This window comes from Bidens hawaiensis, unplaced genomic scaffold, assembly GCF_021521415.1.
Source record: "Bidens hawaiensis isolate Kalapana, Puna unplaced genomic scaffold, B.hawaiensis_p1.1 tig00006387_1, whole genome shotgun sequence".
Taxonomy (NCBI): domain Eukaryota; kingdom Viridiplantae; phylum Streptophyta; class Magnoliopsida; order Asterales; family Asteraceae; genus Bidens; species Bidens hawaiensis.
In genome coordinates, this window is record NW_027491429.1 from 681717 (window position 1) to 700079 (window position 18363).

At 29.6% G+C, this 18363-nt stretch overlaps 1 protein-coding gene across 4 annotated transcripts; it reads right to left on the bottom strand.

Annotated features, from left to right (window-relative positions):
- Positions 1 to 10181: 10181 nt before the first annotated feature.
- On the bottom strand, positions 10182 to 18160 carry LOC143632361 (topless-related protein 4-like). 4 transcript variants are annotated; one of them, XM_077100908.1, is made up of 24 exons: positions 18123 to 18160; positions 16232 to 16333; positions 15943 to 16122; positions 15739 to 15852; positions 15482 to 15640; positions 15228 to 15411; positions 15041 to 15143; positions 14835 to 14947; positions 14585 to 14753; positions 13889 to 13998; positions 13747 to 13816; positions 13574 to 13647; positions 13287 to 13478; positions 13060 to 13187; positions 12743 to 12977; positions 12488 to 12652; positions 12303 to 12395; positions 12064 to 12216; positions 11692 to 11802; positions 11437 to 11616; positions 11237 to 11365; positions 11064 to 11159; positions 10620 to 10975; positions 10182 to 10539 (listed from the first exon to the last, which is right to left on the bottom strand). In XM_077100908.1, exons 2-24 carry the CDS (start codon positions 16309 to 16311, stop codon positions 10335 to 10337), a joined length of 3399 nt encoding a protein of 1132 aa, XP_076957023.1. In that variant the 5' UTR covers positions 16312 to 16333; positions 18123 to 18160; the 3' UTR covers positions 10182 to 10334. The 4 variants fall into 4 exon arrangements, with proteins under 4 accessions (XP_076957023.1, XP_076957022.1, XP_076957021.1 ...); XM_077100907.1 differs by having other exon boundaries at positions 14585 to 14756; XM_077100906.1 differs by having other exon boundaries at positions 15032 to 15143.
- Between the last annotated feature and the right edge of the window lie 203 nt (positions 18161 to 18363).

Genomic DNA, 18363 nt, shown 5'->3' on the forward strand with positions numbered 1-18363 from the left:
GAAATCTAAAACCTAAAATCACCGTCAAAACTCCGATTGCACATTCATACTCATATTAATAATTAATCATATATAACTCATATTATGTTCTCATTAATTAACACACGTAAAATTTCACCAAATCACCGTCAAAGCTATAGAAACTAGGTCACAAAACACAATCATAAACCGTTCAATTCAATTCTAAATATCTAATCACACGTAACACTCGGTTCCACAATAATTCGCAAAACTAATAGAGATTGATTACAAGCAAACTTACTTACCGAACGATTGTGAAAGAATATATTTGATCGTATGATCTACCAGAAAGAAAAGTGAAGAACGCTTTAGGAAAGCCAAAAATGATGAATGTATTGTATGCCAACTTTAATATTTTATTATTATTATTATTATTATTATTATTATTATTATTATTATTATTATTATTATTATTATTATTATGCATGTTATTATGTTATGTTGAGTGATATGCCAAGTGTTTATTTTGTTATGCTTTTTTCAGTTTGGTCCTTTGTTTGTTAAAGTTGCACACGCGTGATTAACTTTTTCAACTCCTTGGTGGTTAGGCATTATTGCCTAGTGGAGATGGATATGATCGCGTGGTTCTGCTGGTACTATACTCCAGTGGTCCGTGAGTGATCCTAAATTTGCCGTTCAAAAAAAAAAAACTTTTTCAACTCGTTCCGTTATTTTTCTGTTTCTATAATTTACGTGGATTGTATTTTTTTTTCCCCAATAACTTATTCGATCGTAACCAAGGTATTAATAAAGGGCTGGCACTTCTTGTCTTAACGGGCTTAACATGTTGAAAACAACATGCTTAACACAAGTATCAAACATGAATACGACTTGTTTAATCTAATTATACTGTTAAAGCAATAGTCTTTATGTCAAAATCCCCTCTTTCTATTGGTTGATTCTTATAGTTTTCAATAATATCAAGGCCTTCTCTAATTTCCAATTGAATAAAATAAATCAATAATAATTTAAATTAAGATTCATTAATGCTCATACATTATTATCTTGAACTCTTTCCTTTTAATTTTAATTGATATTACATTTACCTAAAAGTGTAAATTTATATTAATTAAATAGGAAGACAATATATTTAATTGAATATTTTAAAATCGTATCTATATTTTGAATTCGAAATATTAAAAAAAAAATTGAAAATTTTATTATTTTTGTTTATTTCATTCACCACCTTTGTTATATTTTTGGTTGATTTCATACACCAAAGGCTTCTATCTATTAGACTAACATATTTTGAATGAACCTATTTTTTAATATCTGTTATTCTTCATGTCTTCTATATGTTTGTGGTCAACGACTTTCTATATAATATATGTTTATTTTTTAAAAATATTATATTATTGGTGATTTTCTTAAAGCCACCTTGGCCGAAAGTCCTCGTTAGGTCATTTTCTTAAAGCTACTCTATTCATATACTACTTCCTTTTATGAAAAAAAAAGAAAAATTTTAAATTATGCTTTGTAAAATTAGTCAAATTCAATATTAATTTAAGGATATTAGGAAAGGATGACCACTGTTTTAAGGAAAGGTTTAATTATGCTTTGTAAAATTTTAAATTTGTGTATTAAGGAAAGAGTAATTTACGGATTTGTAACACGAGGTCTAAATTTGACTAAATTATGATATTCCCTCCTTCATATCCTTCAAAATTTTAAATTTAAATTTCCATATTCCCTCCTATATTAATTAAATTTTAAATCAATGATAACTTTTATATTTTTGTAACTTGTTAATGTAATTATGATATTAATTATTCCAATTATTATTACAATTCAAAAACTTACTAAATTATCTCATTCACATTATATAAACCCTAAGATTGAAAACCATATTCATTTTAATATTTCTCTCTCTGTCTCTCTCTCTCTCTATTTCGGATTACTACCTCCACCATCGCCTATTCCGGTAAGGGAGATTAATCATTCTCCGTAAAGATTTTATATGACACTCTAATGGCCGATTCTCACATTATTCATTATTTCATTGACAATTTTTTTCTTTTCCGTTTTTGTTTGCATTGATTTATTTATTATATGATTTTTTTTTTCATTTTAGGTTGTATATCAAAATCCAAGATTTAATGGAGAAGTTGAATTATTCCGGTTTTTCGGTAAGGTTTTATTTGGTACTATAACGGTTGATTCTCATATTATTCATTATTTCAATAACAATTCTTCTTCTTCTCCGTTTTTGTTTGTATTGATACTATTTATTATATGATTTTTTATAATCTCTTTAGGTTCTATATCAAATCCAAGATTCAATGGAGATGCTTAACTGTTACGATTTTCCAGTAAGGTTCTTTGATACTCAAATGCCCGATTCTCATATTATTCATTATGTCATTGTCCATTCATTTTCTTTGTTCTTTCAGTTATTGGTTTTATTATTTTTATTGTTTCTGGTACATCCATTTTAAATTAAATTATTTCTGTTATTGTTAATTATTCAGGGTTTAGTCATTGCAAAATCAATTTCCCCGACTATTGGTAATTATTCCGGTTATACATTAGAACATCAATTTTACATTTGTTCACATAATTCAAATATTTCATAATTGGTAATTCAATTATTATATACTATTAATTGTTATTGTATTTAATTATGATATTCCGGTTAATAACCAAAGTTTTGTTTAGTCCAAATGATATATTGTTTAACATTTATTTAATTATATCATTTCAGCTTATGTCCCCCAACTAGAATAGCTATTTTATGGATGGAGTATTCAAAAATGTCTTACATTTTGTAGAAGATTGGATGAATATGTATTTTTTTATTATTCATGTAGTTATGTATTTTTCACACTTCATGTAATTTAATTAATTTTATATAATCAATCTTACATCGTTGTTGGTCAAAGTCCATTTAATATATTTCCATGATTTTGATTCGTTTTCAAAATCGTTTTATTATATTTCCATGGTTATCATGATTGGTCAAATTCTATTTAATATGTTGCCAGATTTTTAATTTTAATTCAATATCATAGGCAATTAAATCGCCAATATTAACGAAATTTAAAACATTTTTATAGTTTCCAATATTATCGGACTTTACATTTTAAAATAATACCCATTTATGTGTTTATGTTTTTATTTAATACCCATTATTTTTTTATTAATATTGATAACCTATTTAATAGTCATTTTAAAAATCGATTTACACCATTGTTTTTGAAAAGTTTTAAATATTTTGTTACTCTCCATTATCAATAACGTTTTCAGTTTTAATATTTGACTATTTTCTAATTAATCTAAAATTTCAAAAATAACATATATATACACGTATTTAAACTCATTTAAATTCTGAATTTGACCAATCTTGATATTGAAAATTATTAGTTAGATATCATAATAAATATGAATTTTTTTCAAATTCACTCCTAAAAATAGCAACAGTTTGATCTCTTAATTTCCATAACTTATGAACTTTATTATTCTTATTATTATTATTATGAAATTAACAATATTTCTATTTTTACACTATTTAAAAAAAATATTTACTATATAAGATAGATGTCAAGAATGATATTTTCACATGTTTATGATGTTCAAACACCATGATTTTAAGTGTTCGATATTCCCTACACACCAATATATATATGTGTGTGTGTGTGTGTGTGTGTAATATGGTTTTTTTAAGGATATGATAACATACATGGAAATTAAATTGAGAAAACTTTTAAGAATAAAATCCAGTAAAGGCAAATTTATGAGTGTTTTTTATTGTATGTTCAAAATTTCGTTACTTTCCTTAGCCATGTTTTTTAATTACGTTATAATATTATGTATGATAATGAAAAAAATAGGAACATGAACATTTCTACAATAATCATTTATTATTATAAAATGTGTTGAATAACCTAATTATTTTTATTTACTAATTTTGTTTTGAATATTGTTATATTATGTAAAAATTTTAGTCAGTGTTTCCCGATATACTAAAGACTAATAAAGTTAAAAAGTTTATTTATGTAACTTACACAATTCATGCAAATTAAAGTATTTTTATATGATCAAACTTTGTTTTGACTATTAATTCAAATAATTTATTAATTTTTACAATTTATATCTTATAACTTGATCAATTTTTTTAATTTTTAAAATTTTTTTATACTTATATATAATAATTATATACATTATATAGCTTATTATATACTTTATATAGCTTAACTAAATCATATAAAAAATGAAATCAATTGTATCAACAAATTGTGTAGATTAAATAATATTTCATTTTACATAGGTAACTTATGGTAGAGGAAGTTTATGTAAAATGTTTGTTATAGGAAGACCAACTGTTTATTTGGCATAACTTATGTTTCTCAAATTCAAAACAACATTGACTGGTAACTTATTTGACTAATTTTATGAATCATTATTTGGCATAATTAGTTACCAAAACCGTTTTTAAAGTATGTAACTAACAAATTAAGTATAATAATATAAGTACTCAATTTTGGTTAATTTAGAGGGTTATTAGTTTATCAGTTGATTATGTTTCCATTAGTTTCTTCAATTTGTTCCATATTTCAAGGCTTTCAAAATCCATAATTATTTTATATAATAATATTTATATTTTACATTCTTCTTTTATTTAACTATCCATAAATATTACTCCTATTACCTATCTATATATATTGTTACCTCCACCCCAAAATTTTCACACTATCACACGAGCTTTTGCAATATCCTGTTTGTTTCTTTGTAAGGTAGATATTTTTTATCCTACTTAGGTAATTAATTTATTACATTATAAGCCTTATTCAAACATGTTAATTATTATAAAATTAATAGTTTGTTTGTATTTTTATTTTCTAACAATGTTATTGATGATAACAAGGCAGACCTTCTTGGAAAGAAACTGAACATGGCTATCGAAGATGAGAAGCCAAAAGTTGATGTTTGTGGCACGAAAGAAGAGGATAATGAATTGGTTTGAAACAACAATTCGTAATCTTATTCAGTCACTTTTATGTTATTTTTGATTTCGTGTTATGACTTATTCAAATGTTCTTTTTTTTATGTTACATTTGGATTGTTATCATTTAAATAAAGTATTAAGTTTTAATTTCATATCATTTTAAAATATTTAAGTTTATGTAAATCATCAAATGATTGGAATTTTTGGATTTTGGTGTTTGTGTACCATGATTTATGTTAGGAAATCATGTCATGTGTTGTAACCATCAAATTATGTTAATATGTTAATTATATTAAATATAAAAGATTAATAACTACTAAAAACCTGTTGTAATTTAAAAATGGGGTTTCTATATTAGAAGAAACTATATTATATACATTTTGTCATTTTGTTATTTATACCGTCCATTTTAATTTATAAGTTACAATAAATCCAATTATATTTACTTTTTAATAAGGTAATGTATTTTATTGCATCTTGATTCTTATTTATATTTAAAATTTTGACTATGTTTTATATGGTACAATATATTTTATTATATTTAATACTTACATTATAAATTATATGTTCGACGTATTTGTTATAAAACTTTTTTTTGGTAGATGATATGTTTTATTAAAGATCATATAGGATTGATTCTATATTACAAAGTCAAAAAATACATATTTACTACAAAGTCATTTACATGTTATATTTTTCTTAAATTATGTGTTTGATGTTATATAGTATTATTATGTATTGAATTTATATTAAAAAGTCAAACATTACATTTAGTTTCCAATATATATATATATATATATATATATATATATATATATATATATATATATATATATATATATCCTTCCAATAAAATTTTAGTTTCACTTAACAAACTTTATTAAACGAAACAAGTAGACCTCAAAATTACCCGGATTTGATACTTCTATTATTATACTTAGATTTTAAGCGAGTTTAAAATTTTAATATTCGTCTTCTAATCATTTAAACTGGGGGCTTATATTTTGGCTTAAATATTATTTTTCTTCCGGTTATAATCCTAACTCTCATAAAAACCCTCATAATTTTTCCGTTTATGAAAAGATTGTGCGATTTGTATTAACACATGTAATTCCGTTTTTATAAAACTCAAACAACGTTTAGAAAACATAGTTTTATTAAATCAATGCATGGTTTTGGTTATCAAATGTCTACCAATAAACTTTTTGTATATTCTTACTTTTTAAACTATCAAGATGTTTACATTTTTTGTCAACACATTTTTCTTTCATATAAATTCACGGCACACTAATAATATTGAATACACAATATTGGTTGTTTTAAATATATATGGAGTTACCATAAATCCCAATATATGTAGTTTGACATAATTTAATGTATTTTACTGCATTATAATTCGTACGCTTTACCAACATGAAAAACCTTTTTTTTATCTTGTACCGTATATTTTCGCACGTTGAATCTTATGCTATAAATTATGTTTTCAACATCTTTTGTACAGAACCTACTTTTGGTAGATGGTTTGCTTTGTTAAGATCATATAATATTTATTTTGAGATGATTTTATAACAGGAAGTCATAATAACATTTTCCTAAATATGTTTATTTATTACCATGAATCTTAAAATTTCAAATTCAAAAACCGATAAACAATTCATTACCTTAAATTAGAGGCTTATCTTTTTATAATTAATTTGTTAGTTAAATATTTGAAACACATTTTTGGTAACTAATTAGTTAAAGATGTATAATTTGTGTATTAATGATAATCACTTTCTTATTCAGAAATTTAGTCTAACCAATTACCCATGAACTTAGTCAATGTTTTGACCGAATCAAATGAACTTTATGAATCAAATTATGGCGATAGAGGAGCAAAACCAGCTATCCCATTTAATTAGTTAAATTGGTAGAATTTTTTGTTAATGCAAAACATTATTTATGGCAAAGAATTAGCTTTGTCTTTTCTTAACATATGTTTGACATAAAGTTACCAACCATAAGTTACCTATGAAAACTTAAATAGTATTTAATCTACACATTTTTTTTTATCTCCATTCAACACAAAATATGTCAACAGTCAATCTTGGTGGTCTATAATTTTTTTTAATGAAAGCTTTTCTAATTGTCCATGCCCTTTTAAGTTAAACGATACTCTTTGTTCGGAGTTGACAAATGTATGTTGGTTTTTTTGTAGTAAAATCCTTCGTTATAACAATAAAATCATATGCCACGTTATATACGTTGTTATTGTCTACATTTTTAAGTTATTCATATTTTATATGATAACCTTATTATATTATAGATGTCTTCAAAATCATAGAAGCGAAATATTATTGAATCATTCTCTTCCAGTAAGAGAAGTAATTCAAACAGTTAGTCAATTTAATAAATTTAATATATTTTGTATACCATTTAAACGCTACATAACAATGCATTTTTTGAAACGTGCAGTATCAACGACAAGACACCACTGAGTATCATTTCCAACGTGTTAATATTTCAATTTTTATGAGTTAATAGGATTTCAAATCTTTATATGTATTTTGTTTTGTTATTAGATTCTACCTGTTCAATAACAAGAAATCCAGATATTTGCAACTTAATGAAGAAAACATATATGATTATATGGTACGAGGATCCTATGACACATAAACATGCTTTTGAAGCCTTTGATGAGACTTTAAAATATGTTTTAAAAGGTGGTAACCGTAACAGTTGTGAAGATCTTTTTTTTGGGGGGGGGGGGGTATTGTTTTTGGGGTGATTTTAGACAAATCCTACCAGTGGTACAAAATGGATCACAGAGTGACATTGTTAATGCTTCACTTAGTTCGTCCCACATTTGGTCCAAATACAAGGTGCTTAGGTTAACAAAAAAGATGAGGTTAGTTGTCGGGTGTCAATCATTAGATATGGAAGCTACCAGAAGATTTGCAGAATGACTGTTAGAACTTGGTGAAGGAAAACTTAGCGGTCAAAATGACGGCCAAGGCATTATAGATATACCAGATGATCTTTTGATTGGTGAGACATCTGATTCGATTGATTTTGTATATCCATCATTATTGGATAATTTTAATGATATTGCATACTTTAAAGAAATGGCCATACTTGCACTTTTAAATGAGGTTGTCCAAGACATTAATGGCAGATTTTTATTGTTTTTTTCGGAAAAGAAGTTGAATACGTCAGTTCTGATAGTATAGATCAGTCTGATAGTGTTGGGTCAGGTTTTGATCCAACATTACACTCACCAGATTTCCTAAATGGTTTAAAGATGCCAGGAATGCCTAACCATAGATTGGTTCTAAAAGTTGGTGTCCCAATAATGTTATTATGGAATATTGAATAGAAGAACGGTTTGTGCAACAACACTAGATTACAAGTAATTAACTTGGACTGGCGTTTTATTGAAGTAAAGGTTATTTCAGGTACTAACATTGGTTATCGCGCTTATATAACTCGTAGTGGTTTAACCCTTTTAGTTAAGAAACTTCCATTCAAACTGAAACGAAGAAAATTGCAGTTGCAGTTTGTTTTGCAATGAACATTAACAAAAATCAAGGTCAGTCACTAGCAAGAGTTGGCATAGACCTACGAGAACCGGTGTTTACACATGGTCAACTATATGTAGCTTTATCACGAGTGAAGAGTAGAGACAATGTTAAAATGCTTAGACAATGAAGGTAAAGTTACAAATAAAACTACAAATGTGGTTTATAAGATAGTGTTTAGTAGTTTGTGAATTTTTATTTTGAAGTTTAATTATGTTTCTAAGCACAGAAGAAGAACAAAACGAAGTGAGAGGCCGGGGGGGGGCATGGAAAAGAGTCGAGTCGATCACGCTCGACGACCGGGAAAAGCTATTGTAAATTGAATGCTATTTTGGTTGAAAACTATGTTTAATAATAATTTATTCTAGTACTGGTATTATTAACAACTATATATCATGATTCTGTCACAACAAATATATATCAAAACTATTTTATCGTTTAAAATTACGTGTAATTGCTACACGATTTATATATTTCCACCCGTGTCGTACACGGGTCAATAACCTAGTTACTTTATATGTTATGACTATAAAACAGTGTTAAGTTTCATATAGTCATATACCAATAAGGGAAAATGATGAAATCTAGTCTACCAATTTCAATTATTTAAGGAAATAAAAAAATTACATACCGTAATTTTTTTGATTAATAGGTCTTATTGTGCATGTCTTAAACAAGTACAGGTACTCAATTATCAACCTATAAGTTTCAACATAGTCCAAGCTTATAAGACCCAATGTATTGGGCGTTTCCTGCAAAACGTCGGGTGGGGAGAATTTGGCCAATCAAAGTTTTTGACTTCACATGTATAGTTTTATTTATAATTAAAGAGTAATGATTATATAATCATTTAAAGGGGTTGTTGGGTATTTTACCACTACACCACCGTTTGCAAAACTCTACATTATTGTTGACTGGGACGCCACGTGTCGCACAACGCCCTGCCCTTATGTGAAGAGTTTTGACTACACATGGTGTAATATATGAATAAGCCTTGTGAAAGAGATGGGTTTGTATTGGGTTAAAACACGTTTAGTCTCGAATGAACTGTCTTATAAAGTATCAATTTGTTTAAGGTGAAAACAGGTTGACTTGAAATATGTGAATTTCAAAGGAGAATGTGTATATATTTACTTTTATGGTGCCTGACTTAAGGCTTGGAGCAATGATGGTAATGAAGATGGCGGAGCGGTGATGGAGGCGATGGCACGTGACGAGTACTCGAGTAGTTTTCATCCCTCTTATTCTAACCGCTTATATAATGACTCAACTTGAAGCGTTATATATCTTGAGTGTGCCTAAAAGAGGCCGTTGTTGTTAAATGAACACAAACAAAAAAATTACCCATATTTTTTTTTGAACGACCAACTAAGCAACGCTGGGTACTTCGTACGCATATATTACTTTGATTTTATATAAATTGGTCATACTAAATAACTAACACTATAATATAGACATAGTAGTTATTATATATGAAAAGAAATTTAGGATCAAAAATAGGATTTTTCGCCTTCAATGGTATTAAAATCGTTTAGGATTTAACTATTTAAGGGTGTTAAACAGCGCAAGTCCAGTTACGAACCGCAGTGACCAAATCCACAACGGTATAGCAAACATATAGAAAAAACAGAACCAACACGGTACTAGTAAAAACAATAAAAAGAGTCTATAAAAACCTTTGTATAACTCACTAATAAAACCAACAACTTAACATACGTGTAACTTTTAAAAACTTGCTTTACAGTTTACACCATCTATAACTGATACTGAAGGTCTGTAACACTAAACTGTTGTCCTTAAAACCTTTATGAACTTTACCTTTGTGCTTGATCAGTTGTACCAGTTGCACCAGCAGTCAAACCGCTCGGACCAGCCCCGTTTTCAAGTGGTGGTGAGGTGCCCCATTTCCCTTCCGACTCCAGCGGCTCAAGCACAACCACACCGCCATCAGTCAACCCTAACGCAAATTGATTCGGTTCGCTCGGGTGTGCAGCAATCACGAGTGGATACACCCTTGAACTGCAAAAAGTAAACGTTAACCGGTTTAAAACATAAAAAGACATTTATGCCCCAGATAACAAAAATTAAAAAATACTTACTTTGGGTTGGTCTGTAAGTATGACGAAGATGAGACTCGGCATCTTAATCTGAGTGATGATGCGGTAAGAATACCGACACCACCATCCTCAAAACTCACGTATATCGATTGGCTATCGCATGAGTAAGTCGCGTGTGTGATCAAACCGTTTGTTTCTGGTGGGACCCACTGTTTCAAGCATTCAAGTTTCGGTGCTTCATATATGGCTATCTGAGTTTCATGGACTACTAGCAATTGTGTCTGATCATTGTGAAACTGCACGCGTGTATCCACTACAGGAGCCGCAACGCGTCCAGGTGGAATTTGCAAATTTTTACTCGTTTGTTTCTCCCATGCTTCCATGCTCCAAACACACAACTGCATAAAAAAATGTTTTTTTTTGTAAAATCTAATTAAAAATGAAGTTGAAATATTAAACACGGTCCAATATTAAAATTTTATTCACCTGAGAATCAGCACCAGAAGATACTAGAATGTTAAGTGCGTTCGAGAATGCCAATCCTGTTATCCGTTTATTATGACCTTTAAGCTTGGTCTTCACCTGTTTTCATCAAATAATTAATGTTTGTTCGTTTTCGTTTAAAAAAAATATAAAAATTTAACTTAAAAGAAAACAACCTCGTCGATGCGAACGTTGTAGATTTGGATAGACGAGTCGTCCATGCCAATGGCTATAATATTATTGTCTTGTGGATGAAATGCTAAAAAGGTTGCAGCAGGTGGAGGTGGCATGAATGTAGTCATAGTCTGCGCATTTTTAATCGTCAAGTAAAAGATATAAGTAAAAGATATCAAACGTAAGAAAAACGGTGGCGTACCTTAAATGTCATCATGTTGAATAAAGAGATTTTCCCGCCAGAAGCAGACATAACATAAGAATCATTCTTGGACAGTGCAAAACACGAGACGGCTTCTTCAGGGTTGGTGTCACTGATAACGTTTGTCATCAAGATACCACTTGTCGGTTGCCATAACTGAGGAGCAACATTTGCAGTAGCCTAGAAAAGACATCATATATTATACGGGACTGAGAATTAAAAAACTATTAATAATAATAAAATTATAATAATTACCTTGCCGGTTGAATTACGGTCATTTCGTTGCCATTTCCATAGTTTATGGACCGCATTGGCTGCTAAAGCCAATATTGCAAGTCCTGAATTTGTGTAAATCAACCTTGAAATCTGTAATGAGGAGATATTATAAGGGTTGTTTAGATGTATGAATTTGTTAGGCAAATTGTGGTTCTTTAAGGTTTAAACAATAAAATGACTAAAAGTGATATTTTTATGAAAAAGATGAAAGTTTTGCAAATGGAATTAAAAGTCCCAAATCGGTTTTATTTTGTTGCAGGTGATATAAATATGATTATGCAAAACCATTTATTTGAAATAATATGATAATACAGATAGCAGAGATGTAACAATGATTAGACAGATAAATACCCGCATGGCAGAAGATGTAGTAGTATCCGGAAGCCTCAATGAGCGGCATTGTGACGGTTCTGTGATTTCTGTCAGTTTCCATATTCTAGATTTTTCCATGGATTCATCTCTGATTCTAGGTTTAACATCAACCAAACTTCGATTGTCCCCGTTCTACAAGTGAACCCCATGTAAAAAAGTTAATATCATGATTTTAAATTTGGACATATTTATATTAATGCAACTGTAATATATCTTACCATTGCAGCCATTGAGGACATTGGTGTAACTCTATCCATAATGTTGGGTCCAGCAGATGGATTAGAAGCGCCAAATGGAGTCATAGGAGAAGTCTGCATATGTGGAGTGAAGCGGATAAATTACTTATGTTTAAAAATTTAATGAACTATAAATGTGAAGTGTTACCAAAAAAAAGGCACTTTACCTTTACAATAGATGCTGAGGTAACTCTGGAAGGATCAAAAGAGCGATTCTCCATGGCTCTTAGGACCCTAATCCCGTCTGGATTAGCTAAAATCTTGATACCATTATCATTTGTTGAAACAGCCAATAGAATCCCGTCTTTGCTAAACCGTATGCAAGGAGAAGCCTGCACGTATTTTAAAATATTTATATACACATTTCTTAACAGAACGTGTATCGGAAATTTAATATATAAAAGAAAAGATGTAATGAGTACCGGTAAACCACCATCAGCGTCAACGGTTGTTAACAAGTTTGAGCTATCCATATCCCAAAATTTAACAAGGCACTCGTCACCAGCAGCAAGAAAACGGTTTTTTGTAGTATCGAATTGCACAATGCCAACTGAACGTTTCCCGAGCCCGTTATACGTTCGTTTGACAACTCCTTCACTTTCATTCCACTCTACAATGTATGATTCCCCTTCTTTATTTGTACCACATGAGAATAACCTATAACGTAAAGTAAATAATATACGTCAACAAATATTATATGCATATGCATATTAAGCACTAAAGTGTTGACTAATCAAACCTTGTCCCATCTGCACTGTATGCCATTCTGGTGGATGAATGACCTGGTGCATCATATTCAATTCTTGAGCCCATATTGTCATATAACCATGCTTTTATTTTCCCATCGGTTGCTGTTGAGAATATAAACTGGTACCCGATATAGATAGTTAATTGCATTTTAAAAAGAAACCTTAAAAGGGGTAGTTTATAGTTCTACTCTTATAGTTTATAGTATTAACTTTAAACCTGAATGTTTTCTTTAAAATGTGGACATATAGAATATACAGGTGCTCCATGATCATCAAACGTATGTTGTTTAGCACCCGTTACTGCATCCCAAACCTTAATTAAGCGGTCTTCTCCACAAGTCACAATTGAAAGTTGTTTGTTTGGGTAAGAAAACGCGAGGTCGTTAACACTGCCAGCATGAGCCTCAATCTGTATATAGTATGAAATGTAATAAAAACAGTTAATATGTATAATAACGACAACAACTTAAAACAAAAAAGAGAAAAAAAAGGAATAAAATAAACCTCTAAGTGGTTTCTGAAATCATCACCGCCATGGTATGAGTATATCTGCACAATGTACTTGGAGTATGCGACACCTGCATCAAAATTCATATTGTTAATGACTTGATTCATATCTTATTCACAAAAAAAAAAACTAAATATGTATTTAAGTTAACGGTTAACAATTAGCATACCAAAGAGAGTTCCATCAGGGCTCCAAGTTACACGATTTATTTGTGCAGTATAATCGCTGGTTAAAGCAGCCTAGCATAAAAGGTCAACGATTAACATATATATACAAAATATAATTAATTTAATTAGAGCTAGAGCGCATGCCTGTAAAGGCATTGAGAAGACACTATGATCCCAAACTTTAAAATTCTTATGAGCAAGCTTTTCTCTGCTACCGAGTTCCCATATCGAGATTTCCCCGGTACTTGTTCCAACTGTAATTAGTCAATAACGGAGATTTAGTGACAACACACATCTAAGGTTGTAAATGAACCGATGTTCAGCAGGAAATTCGTTTGCGTTTGTTTGATAAACGAACAAGCATAAACATAAGTCGCGTTCGTTGAATTGTGTTCGTGAACGTTCGGCTATGTGTTCATTTATACTCGTTAATGCTCGTTTATTTACGTTTGTTTGTTTATGTTTGGTCATTAATGATTTTTATATATTTTTATGTTTAGTTTATTACGTAAATTACTTTCAGATAATTAGGTAAATACTTCACTTTTTTATTTATTTTGGGTGATCATGTCTAATTCTTGATTTTAAGAATGTTGATTTTTATTTTTCAAATTAATATGTTTGTTTGTGTTCGTTTATGAAACTAACGAAAGCACGAACAAAATCATTTCCTTAATGAACGAACATGAGCAAGGAATTCCATTTGGTTATGTGTTCATGAAGCGTCTGTTTGTTTAATAAATGCTTCACGAACAAACATGAACAAGGTCTCGTTTGGTTCGGTTCGTTTACAGTAACACGTCTAATTCTAAGGTGTATCTAGAGCATATAAGACCGAACCAAGAAGCAGAATTTGCTGTACTGGATGAAAATCCATGCTTTTAACTACTGAGCCCTGACTTAGAGTCATCACATTGGTTTTTGGTAAATCATCAGATGAATACGAGCTTTGACCATGGCTTTGACCACTGTACCCAACGGGTAAGATATTTACAGGCAGATGATTGGCCTGCTAACAAAATCAGAAATCCGGTCAGACCCTAATTATATTAATATTTAAGACGTAAAATTATTCATCTTCAACACATACTTCATCAGAAATACCAAATGTCCTTGTTCTCTTTAACACGTGGTCTGAGTCAGCAGTCTGATAGTCAGCAGCAGGGTTGTTGGTTGGTGGAGTCCTTGGTCGCTTTAACATAGCTGTTATGTCAAATAAAGATGTGACATTGTTTATTAAAAAAAACCCTTAAACTGCGATAAAACATAACTGAATAAACTACGTACCAGAATTACTTTGTGGATTGAAACCAAGAGGACCAGCAGAAGCCGATGGATGCGGATTTGCCATCCAACCAGCAAGAGATGTTGGCAGAGCAGCTGGTGCAGGCTGAAAAGGCTTTATACAAAAATAAACATATGAATGCAAAATACATTGGAAAACTCAATTATTATGATTTCAAAGAAAGTTGTATTCACGTACTCCATGAGCGCCCATAGGTGGAAATCCTGCAGGTTTTTGTAAAGCACCCATTAATGGATTATTTACAGGGGATGGAGCCCTAGCACCATTCGGCTGTGACTGTCCGCATGAATGGTCAACAAACAGAGTCTTTATGTCTGGATTCGGTTTAGGGTTTTTACACAGCTGATGTTGCCAGTTCAAACTATAAATCAAACGAAAAAAGTTAACATGAAATTATGAACTTGAGCAACAAAAGTCAATATAATATGGACCTTTGATTGATAAGTGTGCGCAATCTTGAGTTTTTTAAAGTCGGGAAGTTTAGCTTATCGCGAAACAGAGGATTTGCTTCAATCAGCTTTTTAAGCTCACCCAACATTATGCTTCGTGCAGACTTTGTGTCTCCATATTTTGATAACTGTTCGTTGTCTCTGTATGCACATAATTTTTATCACATATCGGACACATTTATATATTTTATAAATCACATATCGGACACATTTATATATTTTATAATAGTAAATAGAACCTGAAATTCTCCAGGACCAAAAGCTGAGTTATTTCTTTAAAAAGATCTTCATTAAAAGCCGAAAACACCTTCAAGTCCTTCACTAGAATTTCTACAGCTTTAGCACGATCCTTCCTATAAAGTGAATCAAACATAAGAATATAACTCATTATGTGTTTCAAACCTAAAAGACATACGGATCAAAGAAGTTATGCATAAACATACTTATCTAGGGCTTCGAGATACTTCTGCTTTCGTATCTCAAAGAAGATCTTCATTGAATATCTATTATCATCCACCTTCGTGAATCCAGAAAGATATTTTTCCACCTCGTCCCATTCACCATTCGTCACCATTTCTTCAAAATACCGAACATTGAAGAAAAAACCAGACCCTTGCTCCAGCCTTAACAATAAACCAAACCGAATAACACATAAACACAACACTACAATCAAAATTCAAAACCAAAAGTAGCAAATCAGTTTTCAAATAATTGTAAGCTCATAAACCCTACCTGTGAACAGTCTCTTTAAACTTTTCTTCATCTAGAAACTGAAGTATTAAGAACACAAGCTCCCTGCTAAGAGAAGACATGGTTTCCCTTTCTTCCCTAACACTGCGTATAATCAAAATTTAAAATATTAATAAATAAATAAACCTATCAAAATCTTCACAGATAAAACAACAAAAACCTTACCTCAATTTCCTTAAAAAGCTAAATTTAAAAAAAAAACAAAAAATAAATTAAAATAACTATCAACCTATTAACGATAAAGACGAACATTTGGTACCGAGTACCCATACCGAACAGGTACCATACCGACAGATTCGGTATTCACTTTTTCAGAAATGCGGTACCTGTACCGATGGTACCAATCTCATCCCTGAATAAACAACAAAAATCCTACCTCAACTTTTTTAAAAGCTATATTATACAAAATAAAAAGAAAAGAAAAAAAAACTATCAAAACATCACAGATCAAACAACAAAAATTCTACAACTTTCTTTTCACGAATCAAATCAAACAACAAGAATCCTACCTCATTTTCATTAAAAATAAACTAGAAACTATAATCAAAATTATAATTTGAAACTGCAGATAATCAAAATGATATTTTTGTTAAACTAGAAACAACAACCAATTTCCTTAAAACTGCTGATAATCAAATTAAAATAAAATAAAAAAACCATCAAAATCTTCACAGATCAAACAACAAAAAATCCAACCTCAATTTAGTTAAAATTAAACTAAAAAGTATAATCAAAATAATATTTTTCTTAAAACTAAACTATAATCAATTTCCTTAAAAATAATCAGAATTATAATTTTAAATTTAAAAAAAAAATCAAAATCTTTACAGATCAAACAACAAAATCCCTACCTCAATTTGCAGATAATCAAAGTTCTATTTAAAAAAAATAAAAAACTATCAAAATCTTCACAAATCAAAAAACAAAAATCCTACCTCAACTTCGGTAAAACTGCAGATAATCAAATTCAAATTTAAAAAAAAAGAAAAAAAAACTATCAAAATCTTCACGGTTCAAACAACAAAAACCGTACCTATATTTTCTTAAAACTGCAAACAATCAAAATTATAAATTTTAATAAAATCACAATCTTCACCGATCAAACAACAAAAACCCTACCTCAACTTCCTTAATCCTGCAAATAATCAAAATTATAAATTTAAAAAAAAAATCAAAATCTTCATAGATCAAACAACAATAATCCTACCTCAATTTCCTCAAAACTGCATATAATAAAAAAAAATAAAGCTATAAAAAAAAAAATAAATAAATAAAAACCTATCAAAATCTTCACAGATCAAACAACAAGCATCCAACCTCAATTTCCTTAAAACCACAAATAATCAAAATTATAAATTTAAAAAAAACATAAAATCTTCACAGATCAAACAACAATAATCCTACCTCAATTTCCTTAAAACCGCAAATAATCAAAATTATAAATTTAAAAAAAAATCACAATCTTCACAGATCAAACAACAATAATCCTACCTCAATTTCCTCAAAACTGCAAATAATCAAACAAATAAAAACTTTAGTAAAAAAAAACAATCAAAAACTTCACAGATCAAACAACAAGCATCCAACCTCAATTTCCTTCAAAATTAACCTATAAACCTAGCAATCAAAACCCTAACAAACACCTTCAACTGATCAATCAATCAATCAATCAATCAATCAATCAAAACCTAAAATCACCGTAAACTAAATCATCTACATCGATATATACATACGATCTACACACATATAATAACCTAACCTAAAACACCGATAATAATTATAACAATAATAATAATAGTAGTAATAATAATAATAAGCTAACCGCTAAATTTGGGGAAAACTGAAAATTGAACCGAGATTTGAGAAATCGTACCTTTGAATTGGATGTTACAGAAGCCGATTTGAATAATAATATTATTATTAATATTATTATTACTGGTAAAGTAATTAGGGTTTCTAGACAGATTGATGAGCCGATGAAGGATATAAGTAGGGCAAGGATTGATAAGTGGAGTGACTTATTATCATAAAATGATAATTGGGGTATCGTATTAGAAGTGAAGTAGCTTATATATAATCACACTCACTTTTTAGTTATTTATTATTTATTTATT